General features: G+C 52.4%; 1 protein-coding gene across 6 annotated transcripts in view; it reads right to left on the minus strand.

Moving 5' to 3' along the window:
• Nucleotides 1-266: 266 nt before the first annotated feature.
• Nucleotides 267-15,368, minus strand: part of TMEM63A (transmembrane protein 63A) — a 34,033-nt gene continuing 18,931 nt past the window's right edge. For 5 of the 6 annotated variants that reach the window (XM_040968242.1, XM_040968247.1, XM_040968246.1 and 2 more), the window contains 9 exons: nt 13,916-14,069; nt 9,906-10,012; nt 9,703-9,789; nt 9,311-9,373; nt 6,841-7,003; nt 5,074-5,179; nt 3,260-3,427; nt 2,494-2,609; nt 951-2,202 (listed from right to left, as the gene is read on the minus strand). In XM_040968242.1, the coding sequence (XP_040824176.1) occupies nt 1,864-2,202; nt 2,494-2,609; nt 3,260-3,427; nt 5,074-5,179; nt 6,841-7,003; nt 9,311-9,373; nt 9,703-9,789; nt 9,906-10,012; nt 13,916-14,069 (1,303 nt within the window). In that variant the 3' untranslated portion in view covers nt 951-1,863. Of the gene's footprint in view, nt 606-950; nt 2,203-2,493; nt 2,610-3,259; nt 3,428-5,073; nt 5,180-6,840; nt 7,004-9,310; nt 9,374-9,702; nt 9,790-9,905; nt 10,013-13,915; nt 14,070-15,368 lie in introns of those variants that run through there. The other variant, XM_040968243.1, reaches the window with a different exon arrangement.

Consider the following 15,368-nt stretch of genomic DNA (forward strand, 5'->3'; position numbering starts at 1 on the left):
GCTGGAACCCGTTGATGAGCAGGGGTCACAGCCTACAGGCCAGGGCAGCAGGGGCCTGCAGGAGATAAGGCCCTGGCTGACTGTGCTGCCCTAGAAAGGGCACCCCCTGGAGGCAGTGGGAGTGGAGGGCTACTAGGGCAAGAGTCCAAGGGGCTACTGGGCCTGCCTTTGGTGATCACAATCCCCAGGGCAGCAGACACCCCCCTCCCCAACTACCCTTCCACCCTGAAGGGGTTGGACCCCATAGCACTGAGACAGGTGGGATGTCATGTCCAGCCCAGTGGGCACTTTATTAGTGGTCCTCGCTGTCCTTGCCTGCTGCAGAGTGGCCATGGCTCAGCCACAGCATCTATCCCAGGAAACATGATAGGAAAACAGGCCTTCAGGGGGCTGCTGCAGGGGCATACCCCTCCAGCTCCCGCCACATTCTAGCTTGGAGGGGCCGTGGGCCGGCCTCCCATCCAGATCCAGGATGGCCTGCTGCAGGAGGGGTTACCAGCTGGTTGGGGGCCTGCAGAGGTGGAGGCGGTGCTGGGCACTCAGGCTGGGGGCTCCCTTGCTCATAGGATGCTCCATTGCTTGCACAGTGTCCAATGTACATCAGCCTGGAAGACAAACCCCGACACATGGCCCCAGTTGCAGAGCTGGCAGCTTGGGCTGGGAATGTGAGGAGCCAGGAGGAGAGGGTGCTGTGTGCACTCCCCTCCTAGCTGCTGGGGCCAGGAATGAGGGGGACCGACTCCTGCCCCTAATGCCCTGCAGGTAGTCCCAGTTCCCTGCCCCACCTCCCCCAATCCCAGGTACAGAGCTCAGGTCCTACTAGCTCTGCCATTCATAACAACAGTGGAGCTTAAGACATGGAGCAATGGTGTGAGCTCAGCTAGGGGTGGAGGCACCTGCTGTCTCCTCCTGGGCTCCCATGCATGCGGCCCCACCCTGCCTGCCACTCACCCATCCTCAGGCCTCTTGGAAGTCAGCAAGCACACTGTCCGGCCCCGGCAGTGCTCCGCTGATATTGTGGATGGCACCATAGGTCTGCTGCAGCTGCGGGGACAGGGCTGTGGTCTCTGAGGCAAAACCGCCAAGAATCCGAGGCACATAAGGCTGTGGACAGGTGGGGAGTCAGCTCCCAGCAGGAGCAGGCGTGCAAGGGAGTGGCATCAGGATATGGGGTCAAGGGCCAAAGAGACCACAAGTACAGACTCGCCAGCCCACTGAGGGAGCAGAGCAGAGAAGTTTGCTTTGTTTCTCAGGAAACCAATGTCCTGGCAAAGTTGGTGGGTTGGGGAGGGTTGAGGGAGTGTTCTGCTTTCACACAGGAAGTCTGCACAGGCAGGCAGATTGTGGTGCATGGGACCTGGGATGCTGAGTGGGTCTGTATGGATGAAATTTCCTCCTACCCCAGGCTTAGGCTGCCTACCCTGGGCACCGAGCCCACCCAACTCCTCCACAGACCCAGGCCGAGAATGAGCAGTGCATACCTGCCCTGACCCAGCCACAGGTGGGTCTAGGCAGCGAGCTCTGTGGCTTGTCCCAGGATAGACAGGGGACGCACCCCCAAAGAGAACACGGCCCATGACATCAGCCCTGGGCTGTCAGAAAGGCAGTGGTCACAGCTTGGGGACCCAGTGGCTGTCTGATCCAGCCCTTTCTAGAAGCAGGGGGCACCAGAGAGGGCAGGAATCCTGGTGTTTTCCACAGTGCCTGCCTTTGCAGCAGGTGCACCACATTCATGAACTCCAAAGGGAAGCCTGTATGGTGCCCTCACACACCAGCAGGCACAGTGCTGGGGATCAAGCTTCAAACCGCAGGGTCTACTGACCTGTCTTGGCTTAAGTGACAAACACCCCACACACAGAACGTTCACAGCAGCAGACAGCCAGACACCTTGCCAGGGCTAATGATTGGTTCCATGACCAAGGTGTTAACGTGCAGAGGGCCCAGGGCTTCCTTCTGAGTAGACACACTGGGAGAACTAGCCTGCCACGTGACTAAGGGAATTCTGCCCCAGCAAGAGATGATCCAGCAAGAGTTGATCAAAGCACATTTGCCACAGCCCATCTGGCTGGAGACGGTTAACAGAGCAAGGGTGGGCAGCAGACACTGCGGAGGGGAGTGAGGGGAGTGAGGAAGGCTCACCGTGAACGGTGGGGGCGCACGGGCCTCAGCCTCGCTTCCTTTGTCACTTGCTGGTTCTTCTGTCTGCAGATAACAGCAAAGACTTGGAACAACCAACAAAACTGATCTCCCTAAATGAACAGCCTCCAAACAGACTTAACCTCCAGAATAACTACCAGCTGGCACCAGGCTGCCAGCAGCCCACAGCGGCAGGAAAGAGGGGAGGGAGTCGCATCCGACACCTGACCCATGGCTTCCCCAAGGATAAACTCCAGAAGGTGGCTTCCTGAGCCAAGACACGCAGGTGGCAGAGGATGGGCGGAGCCTCACTGTCCTGGGTCCCAGCTGGCAGTGCAGCAGCAGGTGCTTCTTTACCTTATAGTTGAGGGGGCTGAAGTGCTTGAAGCATCCAAAGCAGGTATAGGCCAGGCAGACCAGGATGGTGAGCAGCACCACCAGGAAGGTGAACAGGGTGGCGGGGGCCTTCATACCTGGGGACACAGGGATGCCAGCCTTGGGGGCAGCTGCCACCCATACTCACCCTCCCCCTGTCCAGAAGGGCTGCGCCTGGTACACAAACAGTGGATGACAGTGCCCTCTGGCAGGAACTAAAGGAAAAAGGCCCCTCCCTTCCCAGCCCACCCTCTCACCCCAGCAGCAGGTGGTATCTCCATAGCCAGGAGCACAATGAATGTGCCTTCTCATTGTCCCTGTTCTCATCTTAAGACACTGGGGTACCAAGTCAAGGGCATTTTGCCAGTATCCTGGCTGGATCAGTTTTTTCCAGTCTCAGGGTGCCCATGGGGGCTCCCCTAGCCTAAGACAGAGTCACGTGTGTCTTAATGCCACCACTCCCAAGGAGTATTCTGGATCAGCTGTTCCATCTCCTTGGGTGCAGTGCCAAGAAAGGGACCATCTCTACCCCTATGTCTAGGGATGTCTGGGGCCATGAGCAGGCCATTCCATGCTAAAGCTCCTCACGGAACCAGCCTGCCCCCTGCGAGGTTTATCATGTTCTCATTAGACACCCAAGCGGCCTGAGGCACACATTCTGATTGGGAACCAAGCTGATGCCCTTCAAACAGGGATCTGACTGGCTGATGTAGGTGTGGGAAAGCCAGGCCAAGAGCCAGGCACTCACCCAGGCGCAGGAAGGAGAAGAAGTAGAGCCAGAAGAGGCACAGGATGGGCGCAGCCAAGGCCTGGTTCACGGCAGCAAAGTGGATCCTCTTCTGCAGCTTGGTGGGAAGGTAGACAAAGTAGAGGTTGTGCCGGTCCACCATGTGTTTCAGCAGGATGTAGATGAGGCCTGCGGAGGAGGGGCAGTGAGCAGGGTTCTCATCAGGCCCCCCAGGTGCCTCTGCCCCTTGGTCCTCAGTTTACACATGTCTAGAGTTGAGTGCTGCCCTACTACGTGACTGCAGGAATTTTGCAGGAGCACATCCTGCTGCTCGTGTCCAGCTGCCCCTGTACCCATCACCCCCTTCCTAAGTCTCCTGAGATTCTGTCTGCTCAGGACTCTGAAGCACCAGGCTCCTCTTGGGAAGCAGGCTGTGTCACATGTGGATGCCCAGCCTCAGTCCTCCCAGACCCTTTCTGAGCCAAAGCCCCTGCCCCAGGCTCCCACACGCATGGCTGTCAGCAGCCACTCACAGCCCCCAGTCCAAGGCTGGGGCAGGAAGGTATGTGAGGCGTTTTATGCCAGGTTCTTCATTTTAAAATGCTTTGTGTTATTTTCAATGAATATATATGCAATCATTCAAATCATACAATAGAATACACAGGGCAAATAAACTTTCTCCTAGCCTTAACCCTCTGCTATCAAGGGTCTATTGGATGCTCTGTTTCTCTAGAGTCTTCCATTAGTCTGCTGGTTCCTGATGTTTTACTTTGGCCGCTAAGACTCCAGCCCTTAAAATGAAACAGTCCCTAAATTCAAATCCTGGCTCTCCTTCCTAACAAATGGACTGGTGAGAAGTCAGTGTAATCACCCACACGGTGCACTGGCACCTGGTTGGGATAAGAATGCCAGCCTGGGCTTCAACTCTTACAACACCACCACCTTACTGCCTTACTGGCTGTTAACAACCAGGAGGGCCTGGCATTGTGGTGGAGAGGGTTAAACCATCGCCTGTAATGCTGGCATATCAAATGGGCACTGGTTTATATCCCAGCTGTTCCAGCCCCAATCAACTCCCATGCTAATGTATCTGGGAAAGCACCAGCAGATAACCCAAGTGCTTGGACCCCTGCACTACCATACAGGAGACCTGCAAGAAGCTTCTGACTTTGGCTAGCCCCAGCCCTGGGACAGCTATTTGGGGAATAAACCAGCAGATGGAAGATCTATCTCTCCTTTTTCTCTGTAACTCAAATAAATCAATAGCTCTTAAAAAAAAAAATACAACCTAGAACAATGCAGTCACCTGGCATAGAACCTCAGGCAGGGACATAGGAGGAATGCAATGAAGTTGGTGTCGCATGTGGTCCCCAGCAGCTTGTGATTCTGTTGGCTACAGGTGGCCTACTGGGGGCCTGGTGTGGTAGCCTAGTGGTTAAAGTTCTCATTTTGCATACACTGGATCCCATATTGGTGCCAGTTCATATCCCAGCTACTCTACTTCCCATCCAGCTCCCTGCTAATGGCTTGGGAAAGCAGTCAAGGATTGTCCAAAGCCGTGGGACCCTGCACCTGCATGGGAGACCCAGAAGAAGCCCCTGCCTTCAGCTAGGCTCAGCTCTGGCTGTTGCAGCCACTTGGGGAGTTAACCAATGAAAGACAGATCTTTTTCTCTGTCTCCTCCTCTCTTTATATCTGACTTTGCAATAAAAATAAATACATTTTTAAAAAAGAGACCTACTGGCTTGAGAGCTCCCTAATGTCCAGGTGGCAGCTCTCCTGGGGGTAGTGTGGGGGCCAGCTGAAGTCAGCCACCCGGCTCCACGCCCACTCACCAAACGGCACGATGATGGGGCAGGTGATGCTGTAGGCCATGATGACGGTGAAGACGCACAGCATCCACGCGTACATGGCTCCAAACTCGTACTCGGATGCCTGGTTCTGGGAGCAGAAGTGGGGGTGACACAGACTGGTCCCACTCTGATACCTTCCTGGCAGGCTGAGTGGGCAGGTAAGCGCGGGGCAGGAGAGGTTGGGGGAACAGGAGCCAGCCACTGCCCTGTCCCATGCCATCCCACCCGGCCTGCTCCAGCTCCACTCCCAAGGCTCAGGGAGCTGCGGATTCTCCTCGTGTGTCCTGGTTCTAATCATTCTGCCCAGTGGCCCTTGAGAAACTGAGGATCAACTCCCCAGAGCTCAGGGCATCAGGCTGGCACCGGCTCAGCCCCCCAGCCCGGGCCTACTCTGCTGCATGGCATAGAATGGGGACCTGAACAGCAGACAAAAGAAGGTAGCCAATCCCTCTATCAGTGCCCACCGTGGTGGAGGAAAACTAATGAGAACCCCACGCTACCCCATTCAGGGACTCAAAACAAGTACCACTGACCCCAAAGGTCTCCGACAGCCATGGTTGTAACCCTATGCATGCAGATGGGGGGCCATGGAAGACAATGTGGGGGTTTCAGCTGTCTGTGTGTATGGCTGGGATAAAGCATGAAAATGCAAAAGCCCTAGAACTAGAGCATAGCACAGTGGGTTAAGCCACTGCTTGCAATGCCAGCACCCCATATCGAGTGTGGGTTCCAGTCTCAGCTGCTCCACTTCCCATCCCGCTACCTGCTTCCATGCCCAGAGAAGATAACAAACAATGGCCCAAGTCCTTGAGCCCTTGCCACCCCCATGGACACCTGGATGGGCATCTTGGCTCCTGGCTCCAGCCCTGTTAAAGTCATCTCAGGGATAAATCAACAGATATGAGATCTCTCTCTTCTGAGCCTTTCTGTCTCTCAAATCTTTGTGGGTTCTTTAAAAAAAAAGAAAGATTTATTTAAAAATTTTTTTTTTGGAAAGACAGATATACAGAAAAAAGGACAAAGAAAGAGAAAATCTTCCATCCACTGGTTCACTCCCCAAATGGCCACAACAGCCAGAGCTAAGCCTGTCCAAAGCCAGGAGCCAGGAGCTTCTTTCTGGGTCTCCCGTGCAAATGCAAGGTCCCAAGGACTTGGGCCATCCTCCAGTGCTCTTCCAAGCCACAAGCCACAAGCAGGGAGCTGGATGGAAAGCAGAGCAGCCTTGACATGAATCGGCACCAATACAGGATCCTGGTGCATGCAAGGCAAGGACTTTATCCTCTAGGCTACCGCACCAGGTTCCATAAACAAACGTTTGTAAAAATGCAAAATCCGACGCTGGTACTGTGGTAAAGCAACTTAAGCCTCTGCCTGGCACTGACATGCCATAGACACTGGTTCAAGTTCCAGCTACTCCATTTCTGATCCAGCTAATGGCCTGGGAAAGCAGTGGAAATGACCTAACTCCTTGGGACCCTGAACCCACATGGAAGACCTGGAAGAAGCTCTGGCCCCTGGCTCCTGCTGAGCAGTTGCAGCCATTTGGGGAGTGAACCAACAGATGGAAACCCTTTCTTTCTCCCCCTCTCTAACTCTGCCTTTCAAATAAAAATAATTTTTTTTTAAATGCAAGCCCTCCAAAATCTCTCCTTGCAGCCTGTGAGTGGGAGCAGAGGCTGGGAGAAGACAGGCTTTGTTCCTGCAGAAGCCCCTGTGTCCAGTCCAGTCAGAGGCCCTGCCCAGAAGCACCTGCTTAATGTTCCTGCGGTCAGCAGCCGTCTTAGCCATGAACATGCGGAAAGAGTAGAGGATGAGGCCCGGCAGGCGAACCATCTCCATGCCGTTGCCGATGAAAGCCGAGGCGATGACATAGTTCACAAAGAAGGCGCCCTGGTCAGGGAGGAAGACACACCTGGGGACCCAGGCGGGGTCTGTGAGTGGAGAGCAAAGGGAAAGGTAGGGCCCTGGGCTGGGCAGGGACAGCCACGGGCTTCAGCCCCATCCCTCACCTAGCCCGCGTCCACCCTGCACCTGCGACGGGGCATACAACCAAGCCCACCAGCACAGTGGACCAGGGGACTTGCCCAGAGCAGGGTAAGTGTTCTGTTGGGATGAGGGAAGGAAGCCACGTGGGTAGACATCACCCAGGTGTGAGAGGAGGGCTGCCATGTCTGAGGCAGCAAGGCGAGGGGGAGTCCTGGACCCCTCCATACAGAGGCACAGGCGTGTGCTACTCCACGGGGTAGTGGGGACACGTGAACCACAAGGTGTTGTGCAAGAGCAACTGCAAGACATTACGGAATGGGGAGCACGTGTTGGCGGCTCCAAGTTTGGGTACTGGAGAAGTAAAGTCTAGAAAGTTGCAAATGCCGGGCACTGAAGTGCAGGCAGGCAGGTGGAGGGGGCAGCTGGGTGACACCTATGGCGTTAATCACACATTTTAACTCTGGGGAGTAGTGGAGCAGCAGGAAGGGCCTGGGTCCAGCTGAGGTCACCCAAGAGAGCTGAGCCCTCCGGCCGCTGAGGTCTGGAGTTGCAGGATATGAATGAAAGCTCCCAGGGGCTGTGGAAAGAGGCCGTGGCTAGGCTGGCCAAGGGCTGGTGTGGACAGCAATTCAGGATCACGGGTGTCAGGTGTGGCACAGCACACAGAAGATCAAGTCTGAGAATGGCCACTGGGTCCTGCAGTCTGAAAGCCACTGTGCAGCCAGACAGGGGCCAGCAGAGCAGAAATAGATCTGCAGCTACCACTTCCATTCCCTCAGCCTGTCCTGCCAGCATACCCTATCCACTGGCCCCTGGAAGAGGCCACTCCAAGCCCAGGGGAGCCTTTGCAGGCAGGGCTGAGGTTGATTCCCAGTTCTCTTAACCAGCTGGGAAACCTGGGGCAGGTCACAGGATCGCTCTGGGCCTCATCTCCTGAGTGAGCACGTGTTCATAGGTGTTGGAAGGTGAACGGAGGGACAGGCTTTGGCACACCACCTGGGACACCCACATCACAGACTGTAGTGCCTGGCTCCAGTCCCAGCCATTTGGTATCCAATCTGTCTTCCTGCTAATGAGCACCCTGGGAGGCAGCAGATGGGGAAATATCCTCTCTGCACCTTGCAAATTATATGTGTGTATACATATATATATATATATATATATTTTAATGCCTTTGGCACTGATGTGGCATGAGGGCTTAAGCCACTACTTGCAATACTGGCTTCCCATAAGAGACCAGGCTGTTGTACTTGCAGTCCAGTCCCCTGCCAATGAACCTGGGGAAGCAGCCGAGGGTGGCCCAAGTGCTTAGGGCCTTGCACCATGTAGGAGACCCAGAAGAAGCTCCTGGCTCCTGGCAGCAGATTAGCCCAGCTTCAGCCAATGTGCCATTTGGAAATGAACCAGTAGATGGAAGATATCTCTCTCTCTCCTTTACTTCTCTCCCTCCCAAACTCTGCCTTTCAAAGAAAAAGTGTTTTTTTTTTTTTAAATTGCCTTTCTAAAATGCTAAATGAAATACAGATGTACAAAGTATTGAACTATCACCATTAGGTGAGTATGGGAGAAGTTTGAAACACCAACATGGAGCCAGAGTTGTGGCATAGCTGGTAAAGCTGCCCCCTTTAGGCTGCCCTCATCCCACAAGGGTGCTAGTTCATGTCTCGGCTGCTCCACTTCCAATCCAGCTCCCTGCTTTTGGCCTGGAAAGGGCAGGGGAAGATGACCTGCAGCCACATGGGAGACCTGGAAGAAGCTCCCCCTCCTGACTTCGGCCCAGCCCAGCCCAGCAGTGAAGCACCAGGTCAAAGCTCTTTGAGCACTTCTCATACTAACTCTTTTTCAAGAAAAATACAAATAAATCTGGAAAGCAAATCAACAAAAATCCTAACAAAACACTACCATCAGGGTCACGTGCCACTGTTGCCAGGCCACCCTTCCTAGGGGAGTCACGGGGGCCCAGCAGTGCCCTCTCTCCCCTGAGCTCTGGGCTCAGTGATAATGACTGAGACTGCCTCTGGCTACGTGAGAACCTTGGAGCCTCAGCACACTGCCGCAGGTGCAGCGCCCAGTAGGTGTGCTCCCACAGTGTGAGCAGCACCTACGAGAGAGCTGGGGAAGCCCTGAACCCCCCACTGCCTGCAGCTCTGACCACAGGCATCCCCACTGGAGCCTTTCCGGGACCCTTACCCAGGCCTGTGACTGCAGAGTTCAGTCCGGCTGATATACTTACTCCAACCTGATGGACGCCTCCGAGAGGGTTTTGTCAAAGAGCCACCGGAAGAAAAAATCCAGACTGGAAAACAAGAGAGCCCCATGAGCGAGTGTTCCTGGGCAGTCCATGTGTTTCCCATTCCTCAGGACCCACACTGGTGCTGAGCCATGCCACGTGCACTGCGCAGCATCCTTCCGGGCGACATGCAAACCTGTGACTGCAGCCTCCCTAGCAGGAAGGTCTCCAGGGAATGTTCCCACGTGTCATTTGGTTTGTTAAGGAAGGAAGGAAGCTATTTCCCCAGCATCCACAGGCCAGCCCAGCCACGCTAGACTTCAGTTGACTCCAAAACCATTTCCACTGTCTAAACATAATCCTGAGTCCCAAATCGGAGAGGCAGTGCCATGTACCTGGTGAGGCCGAGGGATGGCAGGATCAGCACCATGAAGATCAAAAAGATATACACCTTGGTCACCATGATCCGGTTCTCCCCCGACCTGCAGGAAGCCAGAGGTGACCACTCGCAGGGTTCCCAGGCCCCAGCCAGGTGCCCAGCGCCCTTGGGTGGTAGGCTGAGGGACATTCTGCTCAGTGGAGGGGTCCCAGCACTCACTTGGTCCAGTGGGACTCCAGCAGGGTGGAGTAGTAGACAGCGGATGGCAGCAGGGCCGAGAAAGACCAGAGCAGAAGGGTCGGAAAGAACTGGCTGATGACAGGGTTCTGGAAGAGAAGGTGGGAAGTGTGGCTGGAGGTCCAGGGACTACAGGGTCAGGGGCATGGACACCCTTTCCCCCTAGAACCAACACTGTACATCTGGGTGGTTCTTCCCTATGCAGTGATATGTCCAGCTGAACTCCAACCTGCTGCCAGCCCAGGTTAGACAACTCCCGTGCCTTATAGGCCAATGGCTTCTGTAAGCCAAAGGCCACAGGAAGACCCAGTGCTCCAGGCCAGGGCTCCAATTCCCACCCACCTGCCTTCCCAGCTCTCCTGGTCCACTGCAGCTTACAGGACCCTGGCATTTGCTCCAACTCTTGCTTAAGCTTGCAGCACCTGTCATTGGATGTACGTGACTTGGTTGACTTACTGCTTTTCTTTTTTAAAATACTTTTAAAATTTTTATTGGAAAGGCAGATATACAGAGAGGAGGAGAGACAGAGAGAAAGATCTTCCGTCCAATGGTTCACTCCCCAAGTGGCCACAATGGCCGGAGCTGAGCCAATCCAAAGCCAGGACCCAGGAGCTCTCCGGGTCTCCCACACGGGTGCAGGGTCCCAAGGCTTTGGGCCATCCTTGACTGCTTTCCCGGGCCACAAGTAGGGAGCTGGATGGGAAGTAGGGCCACCAGGATTAGAATCGGTGACCATATGGGATGTTGGTGCTTGCAAGGCGAGGACTTTAACCACTATGCTATCGTGCCGGGCCAACTTACTGCTTTTCACTGATTGAATGAACTTAAAGTAGTTTTGTGGAGTTGGTGTTGTGACAGGGCACCTTAATCAGATACTTGCAATGCCAGCATCCCATATGGCTGCTCCACTTCTGATACAGCTCCTTACTAATGCTTCCTACTAGAAAAGCGGCAGATGGTCCAAGAGCTTGGGCCCCTGTATCCACATAGGAGACTGAGATAAAACCCTGGTTCCTGTGTGGCCCAGGTCTGATCACTGTGTTCATTTGGGAAGTAAACTGATGAATGGGTGGATGAACTTTCTAACTGTGCCTTTCAAATAAATAATTCTTCAAAACTTTGTCTTTAGATTTAGAGAATACTTAATGAAGCCCAACTGCCAATAACACTGAATTAGAAAAGAGTAAAGTCATTAAAAAAAAGTAAAGACATTATAAAAGATATGAAGGTATTAGAAAGGATATGAAGTCTTAAATGTTTCTGTTTTTAGTGGCTTTGCGAGTTTATTTATTTATTTATTTATTTAGCTTCACTAGAGCTGGCATCGTGGCATAGCAGGTTAAGCTGTTGCCTGTGATGCCAGCATCCCATTCGGGTGCTGGTTCGAGTCCCAGCTGTCCCATTTCTGGTCCAGTTCCCTGTGTCTGGGCCACTGCCTACCACATGGGAGACCTGGATGAATGCCCGACTTCAGCCTTGCCCAGCACTGGCTATTAGGCCACCTAAGGAGGATAAGAAGACAGAATATCTCTGATTCTCTCTCTCTCTGTAACTCTGATTTTCAACTCTATTGTGATTTTCTTTTTCTGTTTTGTCTTTGTTTTAACTTCATATTGTTGTTGACCTTATTTTGTGGCTTCTCATTTAAGGGAATGTATAGTGATGGAGTAATATAGACTACCATATCCAGATGTGAAGATACAATGCAATATGCATCCCTACTTCTAAATCAAAGATGGATTTCCAATGAAACTGTTGAACATATCTAGACAATGGAATGCTACACTGACATTGTCTGTACCAGCAATATTGGGGCACACTTAAATAACAGACTGATGGGGCCCGGCGCAGTGGCGCAGTGGTTAAGGTCCTTGCCTTGCACGCCTGGGATCCCATATGGGCGCCAGTTCTAATGCCTGGCAGCCCTGCTTACCATCCAGCTCCCTGCCTCCCATCCAGCTCCCTGCCTGTGGCCCGGGAAAGCAGTCGAGGACGGCCCAAAGCTTTGGGACCCTGCACCCGTGTGGGAGACCCAAAAGAGGCTCCTGGCTTGGGATCGGCATAGCATCGGCCGTTGCACTCACTTGGGGAGTGAATCATCGGAGGGAAGATCTTCCTCTCTGTCTCTCCTCTCTGTATATCCACCTTTCCAATAAAAATAAAATAAATCTTAAAAAACAAAACAGACTGATGAAATTATAACTTGTTATGAAGGACCATACTATTGTAACAATATGAGGAAAATCAGTCAGGGGGTAGAATTTTTTTTTGGTGGGGGGAAATCCCAGACCCTACATAATTGTACCATAAAATTCAAAGTTTAAAAAAAATAGACGTATATGTCTTTAAAAAGAAGTTTGCTATAAAGAAATTGAAACCGGAATTAGAAACAATAAAACAAGGATGTGGTTTGTGCTAAACAGACAAAACAGACCCTTCTTCCAGAGAACAGGCCCATCCTAGGTCACAAGACCACCAAAGAAACGGACCTGTCAGCCTCCAACAAGCAGCCCCATGTCTGGGCAGATCTGTCACACGCCAGGCCAGAGCACCACTGTCTACTGAGTGGTCCTCACGGTCACCTGGCAGTGTGACACAACAGGTGCCTGCACCTTTCTGGGGTGGGAAACAGGTTTCGAGCTCCTCATGGGGGATAGCAAAGACCAGGACCGCAGGCACCCTGCCAGGCTGCCTTCTCAGAGGCTCATCAGCCAAATGCCAAGGGTAAAAGGGAGAAGATGGAGGGCGAAGTCTCAACAAAGCTCCCGGGAGACATCACTGCCCGTGTGAAGGCAGACGCCCACTTACAGGGCACGAAGCTGCCATCTCACTGAGCCTGCTGAGCCTTCTGAACATATGACTGTGTAAAATAATGGACAGAAACCAAAACGTAAGATGACTCATCCATGACCCTGCCACCCCAAACACGGAAGCGCTGCCCATTCGCTCCTGTCTCCCATGGAGTCTGCCATGTGCATAGGAAATTCTGCTTTTACCTGAAGCTGCTATGTTTGCTGCAGTTTACACAATCTTTAATGGATGTTCATTTAGTTGACTAAACATATCCCATTCCATTCAGATGGCCCCACAGAACATTTGATTGATTCTATTCATGTATTGTCCATGACTAGCACCATGGAATAACATATTAAGCCTCTACCTGCATTGCCAGCATCCCACATGAGCACTGGTTTGTGTCCCAGCTGCTCCACTTCTGATCCAGCTCCCTGTTAACATGCCTGGGAAAGCAGCAGATGACAGATGCTTGGGATCCTGCATGCTAGGGAGATCCGGAAAAAGCTCCTGACTTTTGACTGGCCCAGTTCTGCCACTGTGGCCTTTGGGAAGTGAATCAACAGATGCATGATTTCTCTCCCTGTTGTTACTGCCTTTACAATAAAAATCAATCCTTTAGGACCTAGCGTGGTAGACTAGCGGTTAAAGTCCTTATCTTGAACACACCGGGATCCCATATGGGCTCTGGTTCTAATCCCGGTGGTACAGTTTCCCATCCAGCTCCATGCTTGTGGCCTGGGAAAGCAGGCGAGGATGGCCCAGAGCCTTGGGGCCCTGCACCTGCATGGGAGACCTGGAAGTGGCTCCTGGCTCCTAGCTTTGCATCGGTTCAGCTCTGCCATTGTGGCAGCTTAGGGAGTGAATCAACGGATGAAGATCTTCCTCTCTGTCTCTTCTCCTCTCTGTATATCTGTCTTTCTAATAAAATTAAATAAATATTTAAATAATGATAATAATCCTTTTTAATGTATTTTTCACATTACTATAAAGGTGCTGTCTGTAATGGACAGAGCTAGCCTGCACACATGAGCTGAGGGACACGGCCTATAGGCTCAGCCTCCCTTCACACTCCTCTGTCCCTGTCCCTCCCCTGCCTGACCCCCATCACGCCCCTCAGTTCCTGTCTGTCCTCCACCCCTCAACCCCTACCCCCAACCTCGTCCTCCTCTCACCAGCCCTTGCCAATAGTCACTCACATTCAGTGCATGAATGGGTTTGGTGACGTTGAACTTGTCCATGGTGGACAGGATGATGGAGGGTGTGGTCAGGAAGAATAGCCCCAGGAAGAGGACGAAGTTGATGCCCAGCCACTGGAGCCACCAGCGGAACCCCTGGACGGAGAGATTTTTCCTGCAAAGGGCAGAGGCGGAGGACACATAGTGAGGCAGCTTTGACAGCCACATTCAGGCCCAATGACACAAAAGTGCCCTGGCTCAGGGCATCCAAAGGACAGACAGATGGGAGCCGGCATCATGCCACAGCAGCTAAAGCAGCCACTTAGGATGCAGCATTCTCTGCGGAAACTGGTTCAAGTCCCAGTTGCTCCATTTCCAATCCAACTCCCAGCTAATGACCTGGGAAAGCAGCAGAGGGTGACCCAAATGTTTGGGCCTTCATCTGGGAGACCCAGATGAAGCTCCAGGGTTCAGCCTGGCCCAGCCCTGGCATCTGGGGAACGAACAAGTAGACAGGTGGTCTCTGTATGTCTCCTTCTTTCTCTGTAACTCTGCCTTCCAAACAAATAAATGTAACGTAATCCTTTTCCTAGTTCTCACAGCCAATTTAGGTCAAATTTTTAAAAATATAGAAGACCAGTTTGCAGGAGAAGTGGTATACAGGAAACAGCTTCATCTGACAGGAGTATGCAAAGAATATGCAAGTTTCCCATAAGACTTCATAAGCTTGGTGCATTTTTAAGATGTTTTAGCTATTGAAATTTGTTTGTCTCTTAGAACAATGACACACAAACAGATGTAATTCTTGTGGTTTAAAATGAGTCATATGAGGTATATAATTCTAAAAATCACTACTTTACAATGTCCCTTAAGCAAGATTGAATTTAGTTTTGAGTTTTAGTCTTGCATGGACTAATGACCTCTAACTCCTGCCTAGTGACACAAAATATGATGTTTTAATGCTGTAGAAACAGCGTCAAAAGGGAACCAAGATGTGTTTTTTTCATAGCTGGCATACAGCACACAGCTAGATACATAAGCAGCTTCTAAGAGCTGCCGTGACACAAGCCAGTAGGTCAAAATATACGCTGCACCATTAAAATAGATGAGAGGTTTAGAAAAAACTCAGTCAAATTCTGGGCCGAAGTTGTCAAGTTGGTATAGAATCGGGTAAGTTTTGAAAGTTTATCCTCACTTGGGTGGAAAGGTCCTTAGGTTGTTCCTTGGGGCCTGGTGCAATGGCTCAGTGGCTAAATCCTCACCTTGCATGAGCTGGGATCCCATAGGGATGCTGGTTCATGCCCCGGCTGTTCCACTTCCCATCCAGCTCCCTGCTTGTGGCCTGGGAAAGCAGTTGAGGAAAGCCCAGAGCCTTGGGACCCTGTACCCACATGGGAGACCCAGAAGAAGCTCCTGGCTTCAGATTGGCTCAGCTCTGGCTGTTGCAGCCACTTGGGGAGTGAACCAGTAGGTG

This window comes from Ochotona curzoniae, unplaced genomic scaffold, assembly GCF_017591425.1.
Source record: "Ochotona curzoniae isolate NIBS_2020 unplaced genomic scaffold, NIBS_Ocur_1.0 scaffold_4683, whole genome shotgun sequence".
Classification (NCBI taxonomy): domain Eukaryota; kingdom Metazoa; phylum Chordata; class Mammalia; order Lagomorpha; family Ochotonidae; genus Ochotona; species Ochotona curzoniae.